We start from the raw sequence: 21,680 nt of genomic DNA, 5'->3' as shown, positions 1-21,680 counted from the left end.
CAGGTCGCGTAGGTGACGTCACACACCAAATGCCGCCCTTTCCCGTGTCAGTTGGTGACGTATTTTTTGTGGGACACCAGATTTGTAGTCCGCAGAGCGTCGTCACACAAAATACATTCTTCTGTTGCCGTTTTACGATAAACTGCTGATTTCTCGGCATGAAACGTGATGTCACTGGGTGTGGTTGGTTCTGTTCTTCTATCTGAGCAGCTTCAGCCAAATGGAGGCTCAGTTTCCTATCGACTGTACCACAGATGAGGCGATGAAGACCAGAACATGTTGTCCTCGGTGGAACAGTTCTCCCTGTGGAGAGAGCTCAGGTCGAGGGGTGTGTGCACTACATACTGCAATAGCCATTGAACCAATTGACAGGGTGTCATGGCCCAGTGCTTTTTATGTTTGTGTGTGTACATGCTCTCCTAACTACGATGGATTTGACTGTGGTGTGTGCCTCCCGGGGTGGAAAGGAGACACCTGCAGCGAGCCGCATGACGTGGTGAGGAAGGAGATCACAGACATGACTGAAGCTGAGAGGGAGAGATTCCTCTCTAACTTGGACCAGGCAAAACACACCACCAGCAACCGTTACAAGATCCTCACCAGCAACGACACCACGGTGTTCAGCAACTTTAAAGCGATAGTTCACCCAGGATTGAAATTTCACTCATTATCAATCAATCAATCAATCAATCAATTTGTTTATTTCGGGCATGTCAATTTAAATCATCATCATCACACTTCATCTTAGTTCAAATAATACAATACACATGGCCGAAAGGGAAAGCGGGAGAAGCAAAAGCTTATCTAGTCCCGCCCCCATTACCCACAGAATAAAAATCTTTTCATAATCAGATTTTATCATAATCTTTTTCTTTTTGTTTTTTTACATTTTGATATAGTATTCTTTTACTTATGACATTTGACATAACATGTTACAGCAGTAGGTAGTTTGCAGATCATATAACATTCTTTTACTTATGACATTTTGACATACAGCAGTAGGTAGTATACAGAGCTGAAGTTTAGCTCTAGACAGTACATACAGATTACGTGTGTGTTTGCACATGTGTCCATATTTGTCCGTCATGAGTGAACAACAGTCTTATCTTGTAGCCTGGCATGTCACAAAGTCACAGAATGGTCCAGTCGACAGAGAGCAAAGTCCAGTGTACTTATTATTTGTTGGGATGGTGTGAGAGCCCTTTTTTGCCATTTTCTTTTATTCATCCATCTCCTCTGCAGCCTTCGCCGCGCTTAACTTCGCCATATCCTCCCGAGTTTTGGCCATGTCAGCTCGCATTATTGACACGAATTCACGGATTGCTGAGATGTCGGAGCGCATCCCGACCACAGCACTTCGAGTAGTGGCGTTGTCCGCCCTCGCATTGCTCTGCTCAGTGGCGATCTTCCTCATTTTCCGATATTGCATGAAGATTCCGCATCCCAGGGTGAACATTCCAATTGTCATGAACGTGAATATGTACACGTCCTCGACATCCTCCACATCCAGTGTGGCAAGGCAGAGGACTCTCCACTTTTCCCATCCATCCAGAATGTAGCCGGAGATGAAGGTCCCGTCCGGGCATTTTGGCTCACCAAAACCTGCACGCCTTGTTGAGAACACTCTGTCAATGGCATTCAGTGACCAGCTCAGCAAATCCATCGTGGACCAATTGATTGATCTTAGCTTGTCGATTTACAGGACTCAGTTGAATTCTTCAGTACTCTGATCTCTCACAGTCATGTCACAGCATGCATTAGTACCCTAATTTATCTCCACCAAAACAACATCCTGCTATACACAGCCTGACTTAGACCTTTGACATACAAGTTTCTCTGGTTGAGTGTCATGCAGAATGTTATTGTTATGCTCCCATGCCGTCTACTCACCCTCATGTCGACAAAGGGCTGGGAGAAGTTTCAGAGTTATCCGTGGCTTCTCTGAGTTACAGGGGGTCTCGGCGTAGCAGTGCATGTCCATATACCGGTTGCAAATGGATACCATCTGTCTTCGTCACAAAAAAACACACCAAAAAACATCCAAATACCTCCATGCTGCTTGTATGTAAAGTCCGTCTTGTATTGAAGCCCCGAAATGCAAAATTGTCCCGAAAAAAATGAAATAAGTCTATATTTAAAGCTTGTTTTGTAGTGGAAGCTCCTCTTCCTGGTTCGTCAAATTTAGACCAACCAGGGTCCGTCCTCTTCCCAGTTCGTCCAAATTTGACGAACCAGGAAGAGGAGCTTCGAGAGGTATTTGGATGTTTTTTGGTGTGTTTTTTTGTGACGAAGACAGATGGTATCCATTTGCAACCGTTATATGGACATGCACTGCTACGCCGAGACCCCCTGTAACTCAGAGAAGCCACGGATAACTCTGAAACTTCTCAACTATATCTGTTGGTCATGCCTCTTGGGTTGGAAGACCTAGACACATACTCGATCTTAAATGATATCGAGAAGCGGTCTGGCGTTTGACTCCAACCATTTGGACACACAATCAACCGGCACAACATGCTGACTTCTGGTCTCAATGACATTCTTGACACCTTAAGTCTGAACAAACAGTGAAGAAACTAAAAAATGTAACTCGTGAATAACCTCTGTCTCCCATGTGTTTGTGTTTGAATGTTGTGTAATTGCAGATCAGAGTGGGAGGACAGCACTGACGAGTCATCATCTTCATCATCTTCATCAATCCAATATTCATCTTTTTCTTTGTTTTTTAACTGATCATGAATGTCGAACTGGACCTGTTGGTGTCAGTGATCAATGGTGCTAACGACGATCAGCTCTTAGGAAACCTTTGAGGAAAAGTGTCTCTTGGGCCTGAAGTAGTGATTGTTTTAGTTCTTGTCTCTTTACAGTAAAGTACAGTAAATAACACTGATCATTTTTTTTGTTAAGGTTCAGATGACGTGCACTGTACTATCCATGTTCATGTAAAAACATAATAAAGGAGCTTTGCATTGCGTCATCTTCAGAGGGCTTCCCCCATGTGTTGTCTATTTGCTTAGTTTTACCACACTGCACACAGTTTACAGTTTATTAGGTATACCAAGGTGAAACTACAGTCACATGATAAACACAACCACCTTATAAGTTGTAATGTGTGGGTGTTAACAAGCCATTTCCACCAATAATAAAATACCTCAAATACATCACAGTGGAACGGTGGGCCAGTGGGCGGCAGCACCTTCCTGTAGTTGAAAAGAGAAACATAATAGCTCTAATGTCCAGAAAAAGCTGCACGTTTTGATGTATGAATTGTTGAAATAGCACCAAGTATGAAGGAGCTGAAAAATGCAGAAAAAGAGCGGAAGAAGTAAGAATAATAAGTTTAAACAAAATGCCCGAACAGAATACTAATAAGTAGGAAAAAAATCCACACAATAACAATAGTGCTCGGTGCGATGGCCCCGTGGCCCAAATTATGTTGGAAAAAATCCACACAATATTTGCTTATTTGCTTCATTTGCTGAAATCGCTCAAATCAACAGGCGTTTATTAGGGACCGGCGTTTATTTGGAACCTGCCTTTATTAATGGTGTGTCTCTCCATTCAACCTCAGCCTCATAAGGTATCATTACAAATGAAGAGCTCTTTTCCAAAACGCTATAAATCCATTTTAATAGTTTTCCAGAAAATGACATTTTTTACCTAGACGCACCCATTTTGTTAATATTCAATTTATCCTGTTAAAATGATTGTTGGCTCAGTCTGAACATGTTGAACAATGATTATTAAATCAAACAACAATATTGTTGATTAAAAACTCAAAGTTTATTTTATTTTTTCTCAAAACGCTATAAATCCACATTTAAAAAAACAAAAACTGACAGTTTCTGTCTTGAAAAACCAACCAACATGACATGAGACTATCACAGAGTTGCGTGTGTGTCTGTGTGTGTGTGTGTGTGTGTGTGTGTGTGTGTGTGTGTGTGTGTGCGCGTCGTTGATTCGGAGGACACCCGGCGTTACAGCCGGGGGCGGGGCCCCCCCGGTATGCGGGGGCTGTGGGGATATACTTAACGGCCCAGTGTCCACCACATAAACAGATACAGTAATTAACACAGAACCCAGAAACTACTGAATGAATGACTGAAAACAAACCTGGGTTCAGAGCACCGCCATGTTGGACTGCATGGAGCCTCATAGAATTCTGAGGAGAGGGAGGAGATGTCGCGTTTTGGCTAAAAATAGATTTGGCGCTTATCGCGGTTTGGAGGAGAACTGCATCTTGCGGTGCCTTTTAAACAGGGAAATGTAGCGATTTGACGTGATACGTTGATGGAGCAGTGAATAGGCTCAGTACACAGAAAAATGGCGTGACAAACTCATTTTTTTTAAATTTGGCGTTTATCGCGTTTTGAAAAAGAGCTCATCAAATGGATCTTCTTCTTCAGAAAAGAGAGGTTTCACTTCGTAGTTGCTGGGGGTGGTGGTGGAACAATCCTTGGTGGTTGTCCTCCACCGCCAGCAACCACAAAGAATCCCATAATCCCAGCAACGTGGGTGGTTCACTTGAGCCCAATGGATGCTGTGTGCCATATAGCTGTAGCCCAGCCTCCTGATGTCTTTGTCCCAGTACCAGCCGTTTTCGCGCAGGGGGAAGAAGGGGGCCATGAAGGCGTCCCTCCTCTGGGCTGGATGGATCTCTTGACTGTCAGGGTAGCTTGCATTTCTGTGGCACTGCAGCCACTCCTCCAGAAGCCTGAAACACATTTATAGAGCACAGAGTACATTTGTGAATTCTGACTTCAAACATAAACATAATCTAATTTACTTGACTTACTTGTCTACAAAGCTGTGGTGGACCATGAACATGGGGTCGTTGGCTGCAGTGGGGAGGTGAGACATTGTGCCGTTCAGGTAGTCGTGGACCAGGTTGTGCATGGACGACTGCAGCCGTCAGGGATCTTGAGGAATCTCAAAACCTAACAGGATGAAATCACACCATAGCACCATCATAGACAGCCACTGTTCACCTGAACTGGAATATATGTCAGTCAAGTGCCGTCCCTTCTTCCTATCCAGAGAGCTAACAGTAGTGGTTGTCACCGCTGTTTACATTCCACCTGATGCTAACATTAGCTTAGCTCTCTCCGGCCTGCTAACTGCTATAAACAAACAGCAGCATGATCACCCGGACGGAGTGTGGCAGGGCATACAGAGCATCACTACAGAGGACATGTGGCAACACTTGGAAGCTCAGACATGTCACTAGCAGAGGAGCTGAACAGCTTCTTTGCTTGATTTGAGGCAATTCAGCACACAGCCACTCCTCCACCACCTGCACCAGCACTCATTCCCCCTACTCTCACTGTCGAACAGCATGAGGTGAGACGGGTGCCCAAAGCAGAAGCAGGAAAGCTGCTGGCCCTGATGGACTTATGGGGAAGGTGCTCAAAGCATGTGCTGACCAGCTCTCACATGTCTTCACCTCCATCCTCAACCTCTCCCTGTCACAAGCCGTGGTCCCATCGGGGTCATCCCTATGTTCCCCACTTTGTATAGGACCGGGGAACATAGAACCCTTTTTCTAAAAAAGGGTCCTATGTTCCCCGCTTTTCCCCAAAAGGACCCGGGAATCATGCAATTTTTGTACCCATACCTGGAAGTGGAATTGTGATTTTTGCCTATTTCTGAGTGAGAAGTTGAGTTGTGACTTTGAGTGAGAAGTGGACTTGTCCCATTGGTTGGGTTTAGGCAATGAAGAAAGGAGTTGGTTAAGTTTAGTAAAAATGACTAGGTAGAGGTTAGACAGGCCAGATAGATAGAGAGAGTCCAGATAAGTAGAGTCCATTGACCGGCAACAGCATAGGACTCTCTTTTTGAAAAAAAGGTCCTATGTTCCCCGGTAACAGTGGGGAACATAGGACCCTTCTTCAGAAAAAGGGTCCTATGTTCCTCAGTATGTATTGCGACCGGGGAACTTAGGACCCTTTTTGGGAAAAACTGGGAACATGGGACCCTTTTTCAAAAAGTGTGTGGCCTTTAAGGTTTAGCTTTTAATCTCATTGTGCTGCTGGGCAATACATTCTGATTCTGATTAAATGACACATGTTAAGCAGATACCTTTAGTAGAGGTTTAATAGAAACCTGTTATGACAGTCTCCTTTTAGCTTATTTTTCATTTTATCCTTTTATTGTTTAATGTTTATGAATTCTCACTTAACAGACATTTGAACTTAATGTCACCACTTCTTTAAATATCATGAATTTATGAGGTAATTTACCTTCTAGTTTGCTCCTGAAGCTGTTCCTAGAATTTCCGTTATATGGAGATGTGTCATAATTGTCTGTTCTCAGCATATCATCAACATCACAGAGGGTCGGCAGTGTGCTGGCAGTTGGGTCCATTCCAGGTTTGCGGCTGATAGGTGTAGGTGAAGTGGCATCAGGGTGGCTGCAGATCTGACCGAGCTTCGTCCCAACATCAATACATGCGGTCTATGGAGAAAAGAAAGAGGAGTTGAAGCAGGAGAAAGAAGAAAGAAGAAGCAGATGGAAAAGTCTGGTTCTGACATCTCACCCTCCACTTTGAGAAACGGGAAGCCTTCTCTATATGACCGTCCTGGTCGACTGCCCCAAAGTACTTGTTGGTGCAGATGTTGCAGTCTGGGTGTCTGGTCCAGTCCCAGTAGGGGATGTAGAAATCTTGGTTCCCTGTGAGCAGCCTGATCTCCCTCTCAATGAAGAGCAGGAAGACTAGACCAGAAGGGAAAGGCGGGGCCCCGGTGAGCAGCATCGTCGTTAGTGTCGGCGTACTTCTTAGCTGCATAGTAGTGCAACCACACGTACAGGTCGTAGACGGTGGCGTTGTGAAACTTAAAGTTGCCCTTCACTCTGGTGTCGTTGCTGGTGAGGATCTTGTAACGGTTGCTGGTGGTGTGTTTTGCATGGTCCAGATTGGAGAGGAATCTCTCCCTCTCAGCTTCAGTCATGTCCGTGATCTCTTTTCTTGCCACATGATGCGGCTCGTTGCAGGTGTCTCCTTTCCAGCCCGGGAGGCACACACCACAGTCAAATCCATCGTAGTTACCAAAGCATGTACACACAGTATGATAAAAAGCACTGGGCCATGACACCCTGTAGTCAATTGGGTCAATGGCTACAGCAGTATGTACTGCACATATCCCTCGACCTGAGCTATTTCCACAGCGAGAACCGTTCCACACAGGACAACAGGTCTCTGTCTCCAGAGCCTCATCTGTGGTACAGTCGATAGGAAACTAAGCCTCCACTTGGCTGAAGCTGCTCAGATAGAAGAACAGAACCAACCACATCCAGTGACATGACGGCAGCATGGTGGACAGATCACTACTTAAAGCAGATATCAGCTTCACGGCCGTTTCGGCTAATGCTGCGTTCAAGGCAGGCTTTTGAAACCGTAAGTTACAGCTTCAAGTCACAACTACGACTTGGTAGCGTTCCAGGCAGAGGTGTGGACTTGGACTTGAGACTTGAGACTTGACTTGGACTTGAGTCCCGATTTTGATGACTTAAGACTTGCTTGATCAAATCAAAAAAAGACTTGGACTCGCTTGGGACTTGATGCCAAAGACTTGAGACTCTACTTGGACTTGAGAGCAAAGACTTGAGACTCTACTTGGACTTAACCCTCTTGACTTGAATTCAAGTCAAGTCACAAGCAGCAAGCACAAATATTAAAATATTTAAAAAAGTGTCACATCAATGTTATACTGTAGCAGCCAGCCAGAGACATTCTATATAGACCCCACTCCTGTTATCAGTCTTGGCTGTATAATTAATGCCAACACACTAATTCCTACCACACACATAAAGATAATCTGTCTGATTTTGCCCCGATTTTCCCCCTTCCGACCAAAGACAAAAATTGCCCGATTATCTTGGCTCTTAAGAGTATTTTATGAGATTCTCCTGTGGTGTGTGGTGTGTTAAGATTTAAATTCTCCCAACGATCGGCTCGTAAAACGGTCGGCGGCGACAATCGTAAATATTGAACATGTTCAGTATTTACGATTGTTGGTCCCAACAATCGTGACCGTTTGGATCAAAAGTCGGCTTGTGTGTGGGGGAAGCCGACAATCTCGAGTCACCGGCTCTGCGGAATGTGACGTGAAATTTAATGTAACCAATAAAGAAGCGAGCTGACTGCAGCACACGTAGCATAACAAACCAGTGTGGCTAACGGCTCCATGGCATGGATCTATAGCTATAATACATCCATGCACCATGGCTACCATCAAAGAGTAGCCTACGTCAGATCACGTTTGATCACACAAGATTTCTGGCGTGTTACTGTACGTCAATTTTAAATAGCTTTATTGGCATGAGAAGGCAGTGCTTATATTGACAAAGCATATCACAATAGAATATTAATAAAAATAAACAGATGAATAAGTGGCAGAACATTAAAGCAGATATCAGCTTCACGGCCGTTTCGGCTAATGCTGCGTTCAAGGCAGGCTTTTGAAACCGTAAGTTACAGCTTCAAGTCACAACTACGACTTGGTAGCGTTCCAGGTAACCCGTAGCTCGTGTTTTTACCATCCTGTTGTCTGTGAAAGTTCCCTATAACGGCCACTCGTAACTTCCGACCCGTGAACTCGTACCAGATCGAACTGGTATGACTTCACAGGAAGGAAAAACACAAAGTACGAGTTTCTTTGAACGCACCATGAGTTAGCAGCTCCCGCCCTTGTCAGGCATCAATTGGTCCTCGTGCTACGTCACCACATTCACGCGCATCCCTTGGCTGCACACACAGCCCTTCATGCCGTTCTCTCTCCTCATTGGATAACACTTGTATCCCACAAGGAAAATTTTCTCCTCGGGTTACAGCAGAGCAGAGTGACGGAGAGACTCGTGTTTAGGCTGAAATACTTCATGTAAGTGATTGCTGACGGAAAATAGGACTATTTAGGACTTATATTAACAAAAACATTCCACTGATATCTGCTTTAACAATAAAATATAAACAACTTAACAATTGAGGCGTGGTCATGATCTTTACTTAGCCTATCATTAATTATAATCAATTTGTTTGGGACTCGAAACAAAAATCTTAGGACTTGGTTGGGACTTGAAAAAAAATCTTAGGACTTGGTTGGGACTTGAAAAAAATTCTTAGGACTTGGTTGGGACTCGAAACAAAAATCTTAGGACTTGGACTTGACTTGGGACTTGAGAGCAAAGACTTGAGACTCTACTCGAGACTTGAGAGCAAAGACTTGAGACTCTACTTGGACTTGCAACATAGGGACTTTCTCCCACCTCTGGTTCCAGGTAACCCGTAGCTCGTGTTTTTACCATCCTGTTGTCTGTGAAAGTTCCCTATAACGGCCACTCGTAACTTCCGACCCGTGAACTCGTACCAGATCGAACTGGTATGACTTCACAGGAAGGAAAAACACAAAGTACGAGTTTCTTTGAACGCACCATGAGTTAGCAGCCCCCGCCCTTGTCAGGCATCAATTGGTCCTCGTGCTACGTCACCACATTCACGCACATCCCTTGGCTGCACACACAGCCCTTCATGCCGTTCTCTCTCCTCATTGGATAACACTTGTATCCCACAAGGAAAATTTTCTCCTCGGGTTACAGCAGAGCAGAGTGACGGAGAGACTCGTGTTTAGGCTGAAATACTTCATGTAAGTGATTGCTGACGGAAAATAGGACTATTTAGGACTTATATTAACAAAAACATTCCACTGATATCTGCTTTAATTCCCTATGAAATATGTGTGTGCAGCAAACTCTGCAGCTCGTTGCTGCAGCTTCTCTTTAATAGGCTAAATGTTGTGACACCTTTTGACTTTGACTCTTTTGCAAATATTTGTCCATGTCGTGTGAAGCAATTTCCAGTTAATCTTGAACAGTGTATTTTTGGATGAACAACAGGCTTTCACCTGCTTGTTATTGTGCTGTTTGTGTGATAAAGAGAAAAAGGGATGAGAGGAGAGGAAAAACAGGGACTGATTAATGTATAAACTACACCTGTACCGTCCTCTCAGGATATCACTCAAAATAATTTAGTCTTTTTCTGTTTTTTGCCACACGTACGTACGCACACACACACACACACACACACACACACACACACACACACACACACACACACACACACACACACACACACACACACACACACACACACACACACACATGTAATGCTATCTTTGTGAGGACATGTCATTGACATAATGTATTCCCTAGCCCCTTACCCTAACCTTAACCATCCAAAACAAATGCCTAATCTTAACCATTACTCTTAACCTAATATAAACCGAATTATAACCTTAAGTCTTAACCCAAGTCTTAACCCTCAAACAGCCCTTGGAAAATGTGAGGACCGGCCAAAATGCCCTTACTTCCCAAAAATGTCCTCACTCTTTTGGTTAAAAACTCTTTCCGGTCCTCACAACGTAGTAAGTACAAGAACACACGCACACACCAGGGCAGTTTTGTTTTCTTCTGAAGCCACATATGATTGAGGTCTCGCGGCTCCTTGTGTCTTTCTCCTTTGCCTCTTTCCTATCAACACGGCTTTGACACCTGCGTCTTTGAAGAAAGAACAATACGTATTTTGATGACATTCTGGAAGCATCATCACCAGGGGTGGGTTTGATTCGAGCCTGGCATAAACCGCTCGGGTGGTCTGTAACAACAGTTTGATGACCAATCTATCACCGGCCAACCAGGTGACTTGAATTATTATTATTATTATCATTATTATTATTATTATCTGTGCTCTGTGGTATGTCTGTCTGTTTTTTAATGTGAGGACTACGGATGGAAACTAGCTCTGAGCTAAATCCGGCACACTTACATGACGCCACCGTGTTAAATTGTTCATTAATGTGCACTGTCCTCAACAAATAAACAATAAATGAAATGAAATGAAGCAACAACATGTCAATACATGCTAAGTGTTTGGGCTGCTACAGCCGTGTTACGTCAGCAGAGGAACACCGCCGGTAACAAAAATAAATAAAAAAAGAGAGTTTTGCCTCAGAAGAAAATGTGAAGGAGTCAAGGAGAACTCGCATGGCTGACCGTGAAAAGATGCGTGGTGCGTCATGTTTACATGATCCAATTGAAACTCTGAAGTAACGCTAAACTTTCACAATGGAGACGCCAGACAGTTGGAGTGGACCGACGTCCGGCCGCGTTCACACAACAAACAGACCACGGTCACAGTGCGGCCGTTCTGCTGCTGCTCAGCCCAGAGCGACTGTTGTGTTCACACCGACACAAACCCACCGCACTCGAGCATAAAGTTCAACTGTGCCGACCTGAACACCGCCCAGACCAAGGCAAGCTACTATACTAACATCTGTTTCATTTATATGATACTGTTGTATGATGTTCATCATTACATCTGTCATGTTCAATTTCTGACAGGAAAAATAAATAAATCACAAATAACCTTCTGATAACTTAAAATCTCACTTGTGACAATAAGGGAATATTTAAGCTTGACCAAAATAGTGATTTGAGTTATATCGTGATATAAATTGATGTCGACTGATATGAAAAAGATTATTGTGATAGGATTTTTTTCTCATATCGCCCAGTGCAATAGTGAACAAATAAGATAGGAATTTCAAAACATAGCCGCATAGGACTGGACCCTTGTGCAAAAAATGAAATGCATAAATGAATTTAAAGTTGAAAATTTCTGGTTTGCTTGAGCCCGTTTTATGTATTAATGTAATAGATAGTTATTAAATTCATTAAAGACGTGGCTTTAAAATCATTGTTTTATTTTATGGCCTTGCTGTCATATATATATATATATATGAATCATGTTGATCAATGTTTTCCATATGCCTGATGAAGGTCATATTCCTGACCGATTAATTGCTTTAATAAAATAATTGAGAGTGAGACAGTGTGCAGGAGCTTCTTCTGGACTTTGACTCTTTTGCAAATATTTGTCCATGTTGTGTGAAACAATTTCCAGTAAATCTTGAACAGTTTATTTACTGTTCACCTGCTTGATATTGTGCTGTTTGTGTGGCTGTGGCTCAGGCGGTAGAGCGGGTCGTCCACTAACCGGAAGGTCGGTGGCTCGATTCCAGGCTCCTCTAGTGTCGACATGTCGAACTGTCCTTGGGCAAGACACTGAACCCACACTTGCCCCCCGATGTGTTCATCAGGTGTATGAATGTGTGTGAATGCTTAGTTCCCTGCACTATGCCCAGTGCTGTATGAATGTGTGTGAAAGGGTGAATGTGACCATTACATTGTAAAGCGCTTTGAGTGGTCCAAGAGACTAGAAAAGCGCTATATAAGTGCAAGTCCATTTACCATTTACCATAAAGAGAAAAAGGGATAAGAGGAGAGGAAAAACAGTATTTTGGACTGATTAATGTACCGTCCTCTCAGCCTGGATATCACCCAAAACGATTTTGTCTTTTTTGCCACCTAACAGTGCGCACACACACACACACACACACACACACACACACACACACACACACACACACACACACACACACACACACACACACACACACCTGGGCAGTTTGGTTTTCTTCTGAAACCACATATGATTGTGGTCTCGTGGCTCCTTGTGTCTGCATTCAATGTCAAAAATAATTGAAAACTGTCCTTTTGTCTTTTGTCCGTGATCGCCTTCCCCACCAAGTGATGCTGCTTGCTGCAGGTGTCTCCTTTCCATCCTGGGAGGCACATGCCACAGTCAAAACCATCGTAGTTGTCAAAAAAAATTTAAATTATAAAAGGCACTGAGCCAGTCCACCGTGTAGTCAGTTGCTATGGGGACTATTCCGAGAGGTGTTTCACACTCCCCTCGACCTGCTCTATCCACAGGGAGAACCGTTCCACAGAGGACATCATGTCTTGGTCCCCAGAGCCTCAGGTGTGGTACAGTCAATAGGAAACTGAGCCTCCACTTGGCTGAAGCTGCTCAGATAGAAGAACAGAACCAACCACTGACCCAACCAACCATCTCCTGCAGCATGACGACCACTCAATCCTCTGTAAACCCAGGCATACCCCTCCAAATCTCTCCACCTGCGTAGATCCATAACTCTGTGATTGTTAGAGCTGAATATGTGCCGCTTATGTTGCTGTAAACTTGGAGAGCTGCAGTTCCATTTAAACCTGTTTTTAACCATTTACCTTCCACATTCCTGTTTCAATCTGCTGGATGACGACCAGTCTAGCAACCGGCCACTTCCTTTGATGTTCCTATTGACTGCAGTCGTTGGTACCACCATCAGCTGCAGCTGAGTTCCTGTTTCACTCTGAGTGATGCAGAGACTCAGAAACTTGGCTGTTAACCCTCACTAAATGGATCCAATGGATGGTGCTAGTTTATAGTTTACAGTGGGGCGATGTTTGGTCTGAGCTCAGAATCCCTCTGTGTGTTTCCATCCTTAGATGAAAACAGGATTGCCTAAGGCACTGGATGGTGTCACAGCATGGCTAAATAAGTCTGGCCTCAAATTAAATACAAGTAAAAAGGTTGGACTGTTCTTTCCTAAAAAGTCAAACAAGTCCAGATCCAGACATAACTTTATTTGGTGAAAAACTTCAAATTGTAATTAAGCACAAATATCTAGTTGACCCACAGCTGTCCTTTAAATCCCACGTGAAGACAGTTTGTCGCAAGACTAAATTTAGTCTATCCAACTTCAGATTTATCAGAAACTCCATGACCACGAATGCAGCAGAGCTTTAAATAAATGCAATGATTGTTTCACGTTTAACATATATACTGTTTGACAAGTGTTGCACAAGCAAACAAAACCACTCTTAAATCACTTGAACATTGTATAAACAAAGCCTTACAGTCCTGGATCGAAAAACCCAACTCCTATCATCACTGCTAACGACATAGAGAATCAAACATCTTTCGATCATGGTTTGATGTCAGGAAGGTGCTGCCACCTACTGGTCCACCGTTCCACTGTCATGTGTTTGGGGCATTTTATTATTGGTGGAAATGGCTTGTTAAAGCAGATATCAGTGGAATGTTTTTGTTAATATAAGTCCTAAATAGTCCTATTTTCCGTCAGCAATCACTTACATGAAGTATTTCAGCCTAAACACGAGTCTCTCCGTCACTCTGCTCTGCTGTAACCCGAGGAGAAAATTTTCCTTGTGGGATACAAGTGTTATCCAATGAGGAGAGAGAACGGCATGAAGGGCTGTGTGTGCAGCCAAGGGATGCGCGTGAATGTGGTGACGTAGCACGAGGACCAATTGATGCCTGACAAGGGCGGGGGCTGCTAACTCATGGTGCGTTCAAAGAAACTCGTACTTTGTGTTTTTCCTTCCTGTGAAGTCATACCAGTTCGATCTGGTACGAGTTCACGGGTCGGAAGTTACGAGTGGCCGTTATAGGGAACTTTCACAGACAACAGGATGGTAAAAACACGAGCTACGGGTTACCTGGAACGCTACCAAGTCGTAGTTGTGACTTGAAGCTGTAACTTACGGTTTCAAAAGCCTGCCTTGAACGCAGCATTAGCCGAAACGGCCGTGAAGCTGATATCTGCTTTAACACCCACACATTACAACTTATAAGGTGGTTTTGTTTATCATGTGACTGTACAAGGGTCTGATGAATGTGAGTGACATTAAACTGTCACAGGAGCTCTTAACTAGTGTGTGGTCTCCTTTTTTTCCTTACCTGTGTCTTTCTTGGCAGTCCAGCACCTAGTCTTACATTTTTCAGGATGTGCGTGTAGCTACCTCTGTCTTTACTGTAGCTACAGTAGTTTCATCTGGGTGTACCTAATAAACTGAAAACTGTGTGCAGTGTGGTAAAACTAAGCAAATAGCCAATACATGGGGGAAGTCCTCCGTAGATTCAGAGATGATTCAGTTGAATTGGGTGCAAAGCTCCGTTATTATCATTTTACATGAACATGAATAGTACAGTGCACGTCATCTGAACCTTAACATAAAAAATAAAAAAAAGAACTGTGTCATTTACTGTAAAGAGACAGCAATCAGTATTTCAAGCCCAAGAGACACTTTTCCTCAAAGGTTTCCTAAGAGCTGACTATCATTAGCACCAACAATCACTGACTTCACCAGGTCGATGTTCCTGATGAGATCAAGTCAATGCATATTTAATTGTATAGCACAATTTATACACCAGGTCAATTTAAAGTGCTTTACATAGGCATATATATGTAAATACATTAAAATCAAGAACAGAAAAATTTATTTAAAAGGAAAAGAAAGAATATGTTAATATACACAAGAAAAAGCCCTGATAAATAAATAAGTCAACCAATAGTCCACAGCTTCCGCAATTATTTAAAAGCTAATGTTCAGTAGTTTGCCCACCTGGGGGTAAAAACTGTCTGAGGCGCCCTTTTTGCAACACAACTGGTGTTCAGCGGCCAGGAACTTACCAATTTTAAATATCTATTAAATCACTCTTAAGCCTGTTTTTAAGCATTTATCCTCCATTTTCCTGCTTCCATCTGCCTAATAAAGTCCAGTCTAGGAACCAGTAACTTCCTGAAGATGTTCCAATTGGCATCATCTGCAGCCAAGTTCCTATTTCACTCTTGAGTGATAACTGGCTTGGTCAGCTCATTTACCAATTTTATTTTTTTTATCTATTCAAAATTCACGCCTTCAAGCCTTTTCTACCCCTTAGTTGACTAGTTGGTTTACAGAGGATTCAAAAGCATGTACACACATCAAAGTCGTCATGCTGCAGGAGACGTTTGATCAGTGGTTGGTTCTGGTCTTCTATCTGAGCAGCTTCAGCCAAATGGAGGCTCAGTTTCCTCACAACTGAACTTAGTGAATAGAAATAAGTGATCAGACTCAAACACCAGGAGGAGACAAATCATCAGACATGAAATCAAAGTCCTTTATTATGTCAAAAAAAAGAAAACCCACACATTTCTTATCTGACAGGGGGAACTGATGATCGAAAGATTCATTTTCTCAAAACTGAAGAAGCTTTTTCTTCTTTCTCCGGTTGTCTTAGATTTTAGCACTTAATGACTATGATGACCTGGATGACTGAAAACCTTCACAAACACATTTCCAGCTCCTTGTTGACAAAGAATTAAGGCCGTTCTGAAGTCAATCAAGGGTGGAGCGTGGTACAAGGGAGTTGTATACCTAATAAAGTGGTCGGTGAGTTGAGGACGTCAAAGTGATTGGAAGTCGCTCATTTTTCTTGTGAACCAGAAAGTTCCAACTCCTGGAGCTCCTCCCCTGTGGGCGCGTCTTGTGTTTTGCGCCTTTTACCTGCATAGAGACAATGTGATGAGACTAACACTAATGAATGTACTGTATTCATCACAAACTGAAAATGACACTCCTCACCTTGGTATTTCTTAGCAGCCCAAACGCCACCGCAGAGCAACGCGACACCAGACACACCCAGAACGGGCCCCAGCCACTGCCACTGGCTTCCACCGTCAGCTAGCTGGAGGTGGAGGCCTCCGTATGCCACGTAGCTGTAGCCCAGCCTCGTGATGTCTTTGTTCCAGTACCAGTCATTGGAGAGCAGGGGGAAGAAGGGGGCCATGAAGGCGTCTCTCCTCTGGGCTGGATGGATCTTGTCACTCTTGGGGTATCTTACATTATTGTGGTGCTGCAGCCAATCATCCAGAAGCCTGAAGGACATTTCTACAGCTCAGACAAGATCGATCGTTCCCCATCGAACAACAAATACAAACACAACGTTTGCAACACAAGCTTTTCTCATTCTGTCTGTGGTGTAAATATCATCACAAGACATAGGGCCGGATTTACCAAAGGTTTGCGTGTATTAAAACATGTGCAAACGTGATTGCACGCGCAAACACATGTGGAACCTGATCTACTAACCGGACGCACCGAGGATTGCGTCTCTCACACGGGCAGAATAGCACGTGCGATCCATTTAGCGTGTTTGCCTTGATGAATATGTAAATATGGGCGTTTCAGCCAGAACGTGCAGAATACTGGGAGGAGTAGATGCAAATAGATTTATTTGGCGTGTGCAATGTGATTTACCAAACCAGGAAGAGATTGCGGTGGCTGTTTTTGCGTCTTTATTCACCACGTCTGAAAACCATGTACTAACTGATACAACTTTGCCAAAACATATGCGTTTATTGATTTGATACCTGCCAGAGCCCCGTGATCTTACATCTCTGCATTTCCTCACGTCTGGGTAATTCTCTAACAGTTTTTCAGCCGTGTTAAAAGTCATTTACGCGCCGTCTGTCCTGCAGTGCGCTCCTCTCCTCTCCTTTCCTCTCCTCTCACCTGGCTGCTCAGCTCCGTCTCTCAGTCCCGGTCCCGGACTGAGACACGTCACCGCTGCCTTCACCCGTCTTTGATCCCTCTGGTCAGTGGTCAGAGCGTTTAGATCCGTGTGTCCCACCTGAGCTCTCTATTAATCCACTTGATCATGGGCGGCACACACACACGTTATAGGTGTGTGATTGTCGCTGCAGCTGCTGCCTGTTCGTCACTATATGATGAGTTGGGCCCTGTAGCGATTTGTGTTTATTTATCTAAACAGAGCGCGAGAGAGATGAACACACATGCTGTCATTGTATGCATCGGATCAAATGTCATTCTGTCCCTTCGTCCGTCCAGCTCTCTGTCCACTCTCTCCATGGCGGAAACGATTACCACGCGCAAAACCCTCATTTACATATTGCGGTTTGCACGTGTTTTCATTTAGCGGGTTACTCTTAGTAGATCACCTGTTTTGCGTGCACTAACCAAACTCGCAATATAATAGCGGGCGCAAACAATATAGCACCCGCTATCTGAGATCTTAGTAAATCCGGCCCATAATGTATTATCTCTTATCTTATTCAGACCAGTCTTTTTCCCCTGCTCTTCTTCATTTACCCTTGTTGTGTTCTTGAAGATAAACTAGTTTGTTTTTACCAATATGAATCTGACCTTTACTAGGAACTGTACTGTGAGTTTAATTTACATGACGTACTTATCCACAAAGCTGTGGTGGACCATGAACAGGGGGTCGTTGGCTGCAGTGGGGAGGTGAGACATTGTGCCGTTCAGGTAGTCGTGGACCAGGTTGTGCATGGACGACTGCAGGTGTCGGGAATCTTGAGGAATCTCAAAACCTAACAGGACGAAACACAATTTTTGATTTAAATATTTATTCATTATTTATTCACACCTGCTGTGAAAATCAATGCATGCAATCTGTAAATGCACATATTTATGTGCACGCACACACACACACACACACACACACACACACACACACACACACACACACACACACACACACACACACACACACACACACACACACACACACACACACACACACACACACTATAAAGGCTCAGACTCTTTCCTTGGGACATGTATCAGTGGAGGCTGGTGCATAGAGGAGCAACCTCCTCTACCTCTATGGACCAGCGTCCATACATACATACATACATTCATACACACACACACACACACACACACACACACACACACACACACACACACACACACACACACACACACACACACACACACACACATATATATACATACGTATACAATACATACGGTATGTGTGTGTGTCTATGCAGTACTTAATTCTCTTCCTCTTCCTTTCTTTCTATAATATTTCTCTGCAAATACATTGTTTTAATTTTAACCCTACTGTTGTACTATCAATATCACTTATGTACTGTATAGAATTTATTAGATAACTTACCTTCTAGTTTGCTCCTGAAGCTGTTCCTAGAGTCTTTGTTATATGGGGATGTGTCATAATTGTGTGTTCTCAGTGTGTCAATAACATCATCGATGGTCGGCAGTGTGCTGGCAGTTGGATCCATCCCAGGTTTGCGGCTGATAGGTTCAGGTTTAGAGTCATCAGGGCGGCTGCAGATCTGACCAAGACCTTGATCAAGGACACATGCGGTCTATGGAGAAAAGAAAGAGGAGTTGGAGCAGGAGAAAGAAGAAGCAGATGGAAAAGTCTGGTTCTGACATCTCACCTTCCACTTTGAGAAACGGGAAGCCTTGTCTATATGACCGTCCTTGCCGACTGCCCCAAAGTACTTGTTGGTGCAGATGTTGCAGTCTGGGTGTCTGGTCCAGTCCCAGTAGGGGATGTAGAAATCTTGGTTCCCTGTGAGCAGCCTGATCTCCCTCTCAATGAAGAGCAGGAAGACTCGGTGCCAGAAGGGAAAGGCGGGGCCTCGGTGAGCAGAATCATCCTTACTGTCGGCGTACTTCTTAGCTGCATAGTGGTGAATCCACACGTACAGGTCGTAGACGGTGGCGCTGTGAAACTTAAAGTTGCTGAACACCGTGGTGTCGGTGCTGGTGAGGATCTTGTAACGGTCGCTGGTGGTGTGTTTTGCCTGGTCCAGGTTGGAGAGGAAACTCTCCCTCTCAGCTTCAGTCATGTCCGTGATCTCTTTTCTTGCCACATGATGCCGCTCGCTGCAGGTGTCTCCTTTCCACCCCGGGAGGCACACACCACAGTCAAATCCATCGTAGTTACCAAAGCATGTACACACAGTATCATAAAAGGCGTGGGGCCATGACACCCTGTAGTCAATTGGTACAAGGGTCCTTGCAATATGTGGTTCACACGTCCCTCGATCTGAGCTCTCTCCACAGGGAGAACCTTTCCACAGAGGACAACAGGTCTTGGTCTCCAGAGCCTCAGGTGTGGTACAGTCGATAGGAAACTGAGCCTCCACTTGGCTGAAGCTGCTCAGATAGAAGAACAGAACCAACCACTGACCAAACATCTCCTGCAGCATGACGACCACTCAGTGCTCTGTAAACTCAGGGAATTGGGATGTTGCTGTCAACCAACAGATCTGCAGTCTGCTTCAATCTGCCTTATAAAGTCTAGTCTGTCTGTTCCTATTGGCTGCAGCCAATGATATCACCATCAGCTGCAGCCAAGGTACACACCTATGAAACTCCTTACCATCAGATACTAAATCCCAAACGGACCTAAAGAGGTTTGTAAAAGTTAAACATTGACTCAAGCATATGTATGTATGGGGCATTTTATTATTGGCGGAAATGGCTTGTTAACACCCACACATTACAACCGTGTGCACTGTTGTAAAATGAAGGTCCGCTATAGATTAAGAGATGATTCAGATAAATCAGGTGTAAAGTTCTTTTATTATCTTTTTGCATGATCATGGAGAGTACAGTGTAAGTTGTTAGAGAATAATTTCACAATAATTCCCCCCCCCCCCCTCACTTTTTTTTTTTTAACCCTTACATACTGTTCGGGTCAAATTTGACCCGTTTCGACATTTGACAGCAGAAAAAATACCCTAAACATAATTCTTTTAGGCTGAAATTGTATGACTTTTCCTAAAGTTACCTAAAATACACAAAAATGAAAATATTTTTAAATTGTATACTTTTGAACAGGTGCTACAAATTTTTATACACTGAGGCTGTTTTGGGTCAAATTTGACCCGTATCTGCTTAGATGGATTTTAGATCCACCAGTGTGGGTCAAATCAAGGAAAATTGTGGTTTTAGGGAATCTTGAAACTGTGGAACTGTACAGGCCATGTTTGTGTGTATAATTTATGGGACAGTGGTGACAGAAACAGAGTTCAAGGGGGACTTCGACACTGTCACGAGAACTGCCTGTGTTCCCACCATATTTGCCCAGGTTTCCACAGAGACAGACACCTGCTGGTCTTTGAGGGAGCATGGGGGAATCTCGAAACAGTGAAATAGTAAAACAGCATAGTAGTGATCATACAGTATGGTGCACAAATGGAAAAGAGGTCATCTGAGGTCAAGGGGTGCCTTGACACAGACACGAGATCTGCAACTGCAAGCACCTGCACCTGCAACGTAATAAAATAATCTATAAAGTAACAAATTTGAATCAATTTGCGTTGGGAGGGTGGTGGTGGAGGGTCATGACATAGAGGTTCCTGAGCTGCCATTTCAGTGACTGACATCATGGCAGCAAGACTTGGTACAACAGGCCCTTTATCTGATCTTCCAAAAGGAGGAGTTTGATAGTGATTTGGTGGAGGATGTGTCAGAGCAGGAAGACAATGCCAAAGAAAACCATATTATATATAAAGCAGGGAGAGTGCTTTTTTTTTTTTTAAATAATAAGCATTTTATTATTTAATGTTTTTGTGTTCTAAGTGGTAAATGTTGAATTAATATTGATAATTATGATTTCTTATGATATAGCATTAAGCTTATAACATATAGCACCTAATGGTTGCAATGGTTAAACATGGTCATATTATGAATTCCAACAGTTCCACAATGTTCATGCCATTTTAAAATTCAATGAAATATATTTAAATCATTGTGGCTCTTATGTGTTTATGTCTTATGTAGAACAGGATGTAATACTGTGTAATAGTAGAAGTTTTTCTCCAAAAACGAGTGTTGTAAAACTTAAAAAATGCACTCTCCCTGCTCTCTGAATTTTTTTTTTAACACTTAAAGGTGTACAGAAATGGCCGTTTGTCCTGTTTGTCGCGCCGAGTTGTCACGAGCTGCAACACGAGTTTACCCGAGTGAGGAAAATGAATTTGATTGGTCGTTATCGAGCGGGCGGGATATTCAAAGCTTGGGGCGAGCCCGAGCTCCGTGTGTGTGTGCGTGTCTCAACGTTTGAATGACGGATGACGGATCCAATATCAGTGGCTGGTGAATCGTGTACAGGCTGACGTATAATTCGTGCGCCTGCATTA

At 43.6% G+C, this 21,680-nt stretch overlaps 1 protein-coding gene across 1 annotated transcript; it reads right to left on the bottom strand.

Moving 5' to 3' along the window:
• Positions 1–685: 685 nt before the first annotated feature.
• LOC311003141 (tyrosinase-like) lies at positions 686–19,742 on the bottom strand (the record flags this gene model as incomplete). Its single annotated transcript, XM_083994826.1, has 4 exons — positions 686–4,714; positions 17,945–18,086; positions 18,680–18,890; positions 18,966–19,742. The coding sequence occupies 4 exons, from the start codon at positions 19,740–19,742 to the stop codon at positions 4,360–4,362; spliced, it is 1,485 nt and encodes a 494-aa protein (XP_083850952.1). The 3' UTR covers positions 686–4,359.
• Between the last annotated feature and the right edge of the window lie 1,938 nt (positions 19,743–21,680).

Source organism: Trachurus trachurus (assembly GCF_905171665.1).
Source record: "Trachurus trachurus genome assembly, chromosome: 19".
Classification (NCBI taxonomy): domain Eukaryota; kingdom Metazoa; phylum Chordata; class Actinopteri; order Carangiformes; family Carangidae; genus Trachurus; species Trachurus trachurus.
Note: the sequence above shows the minus strand (reverse complement) of the source record. Positions and strands in the feature narration are given on the sequence as shown.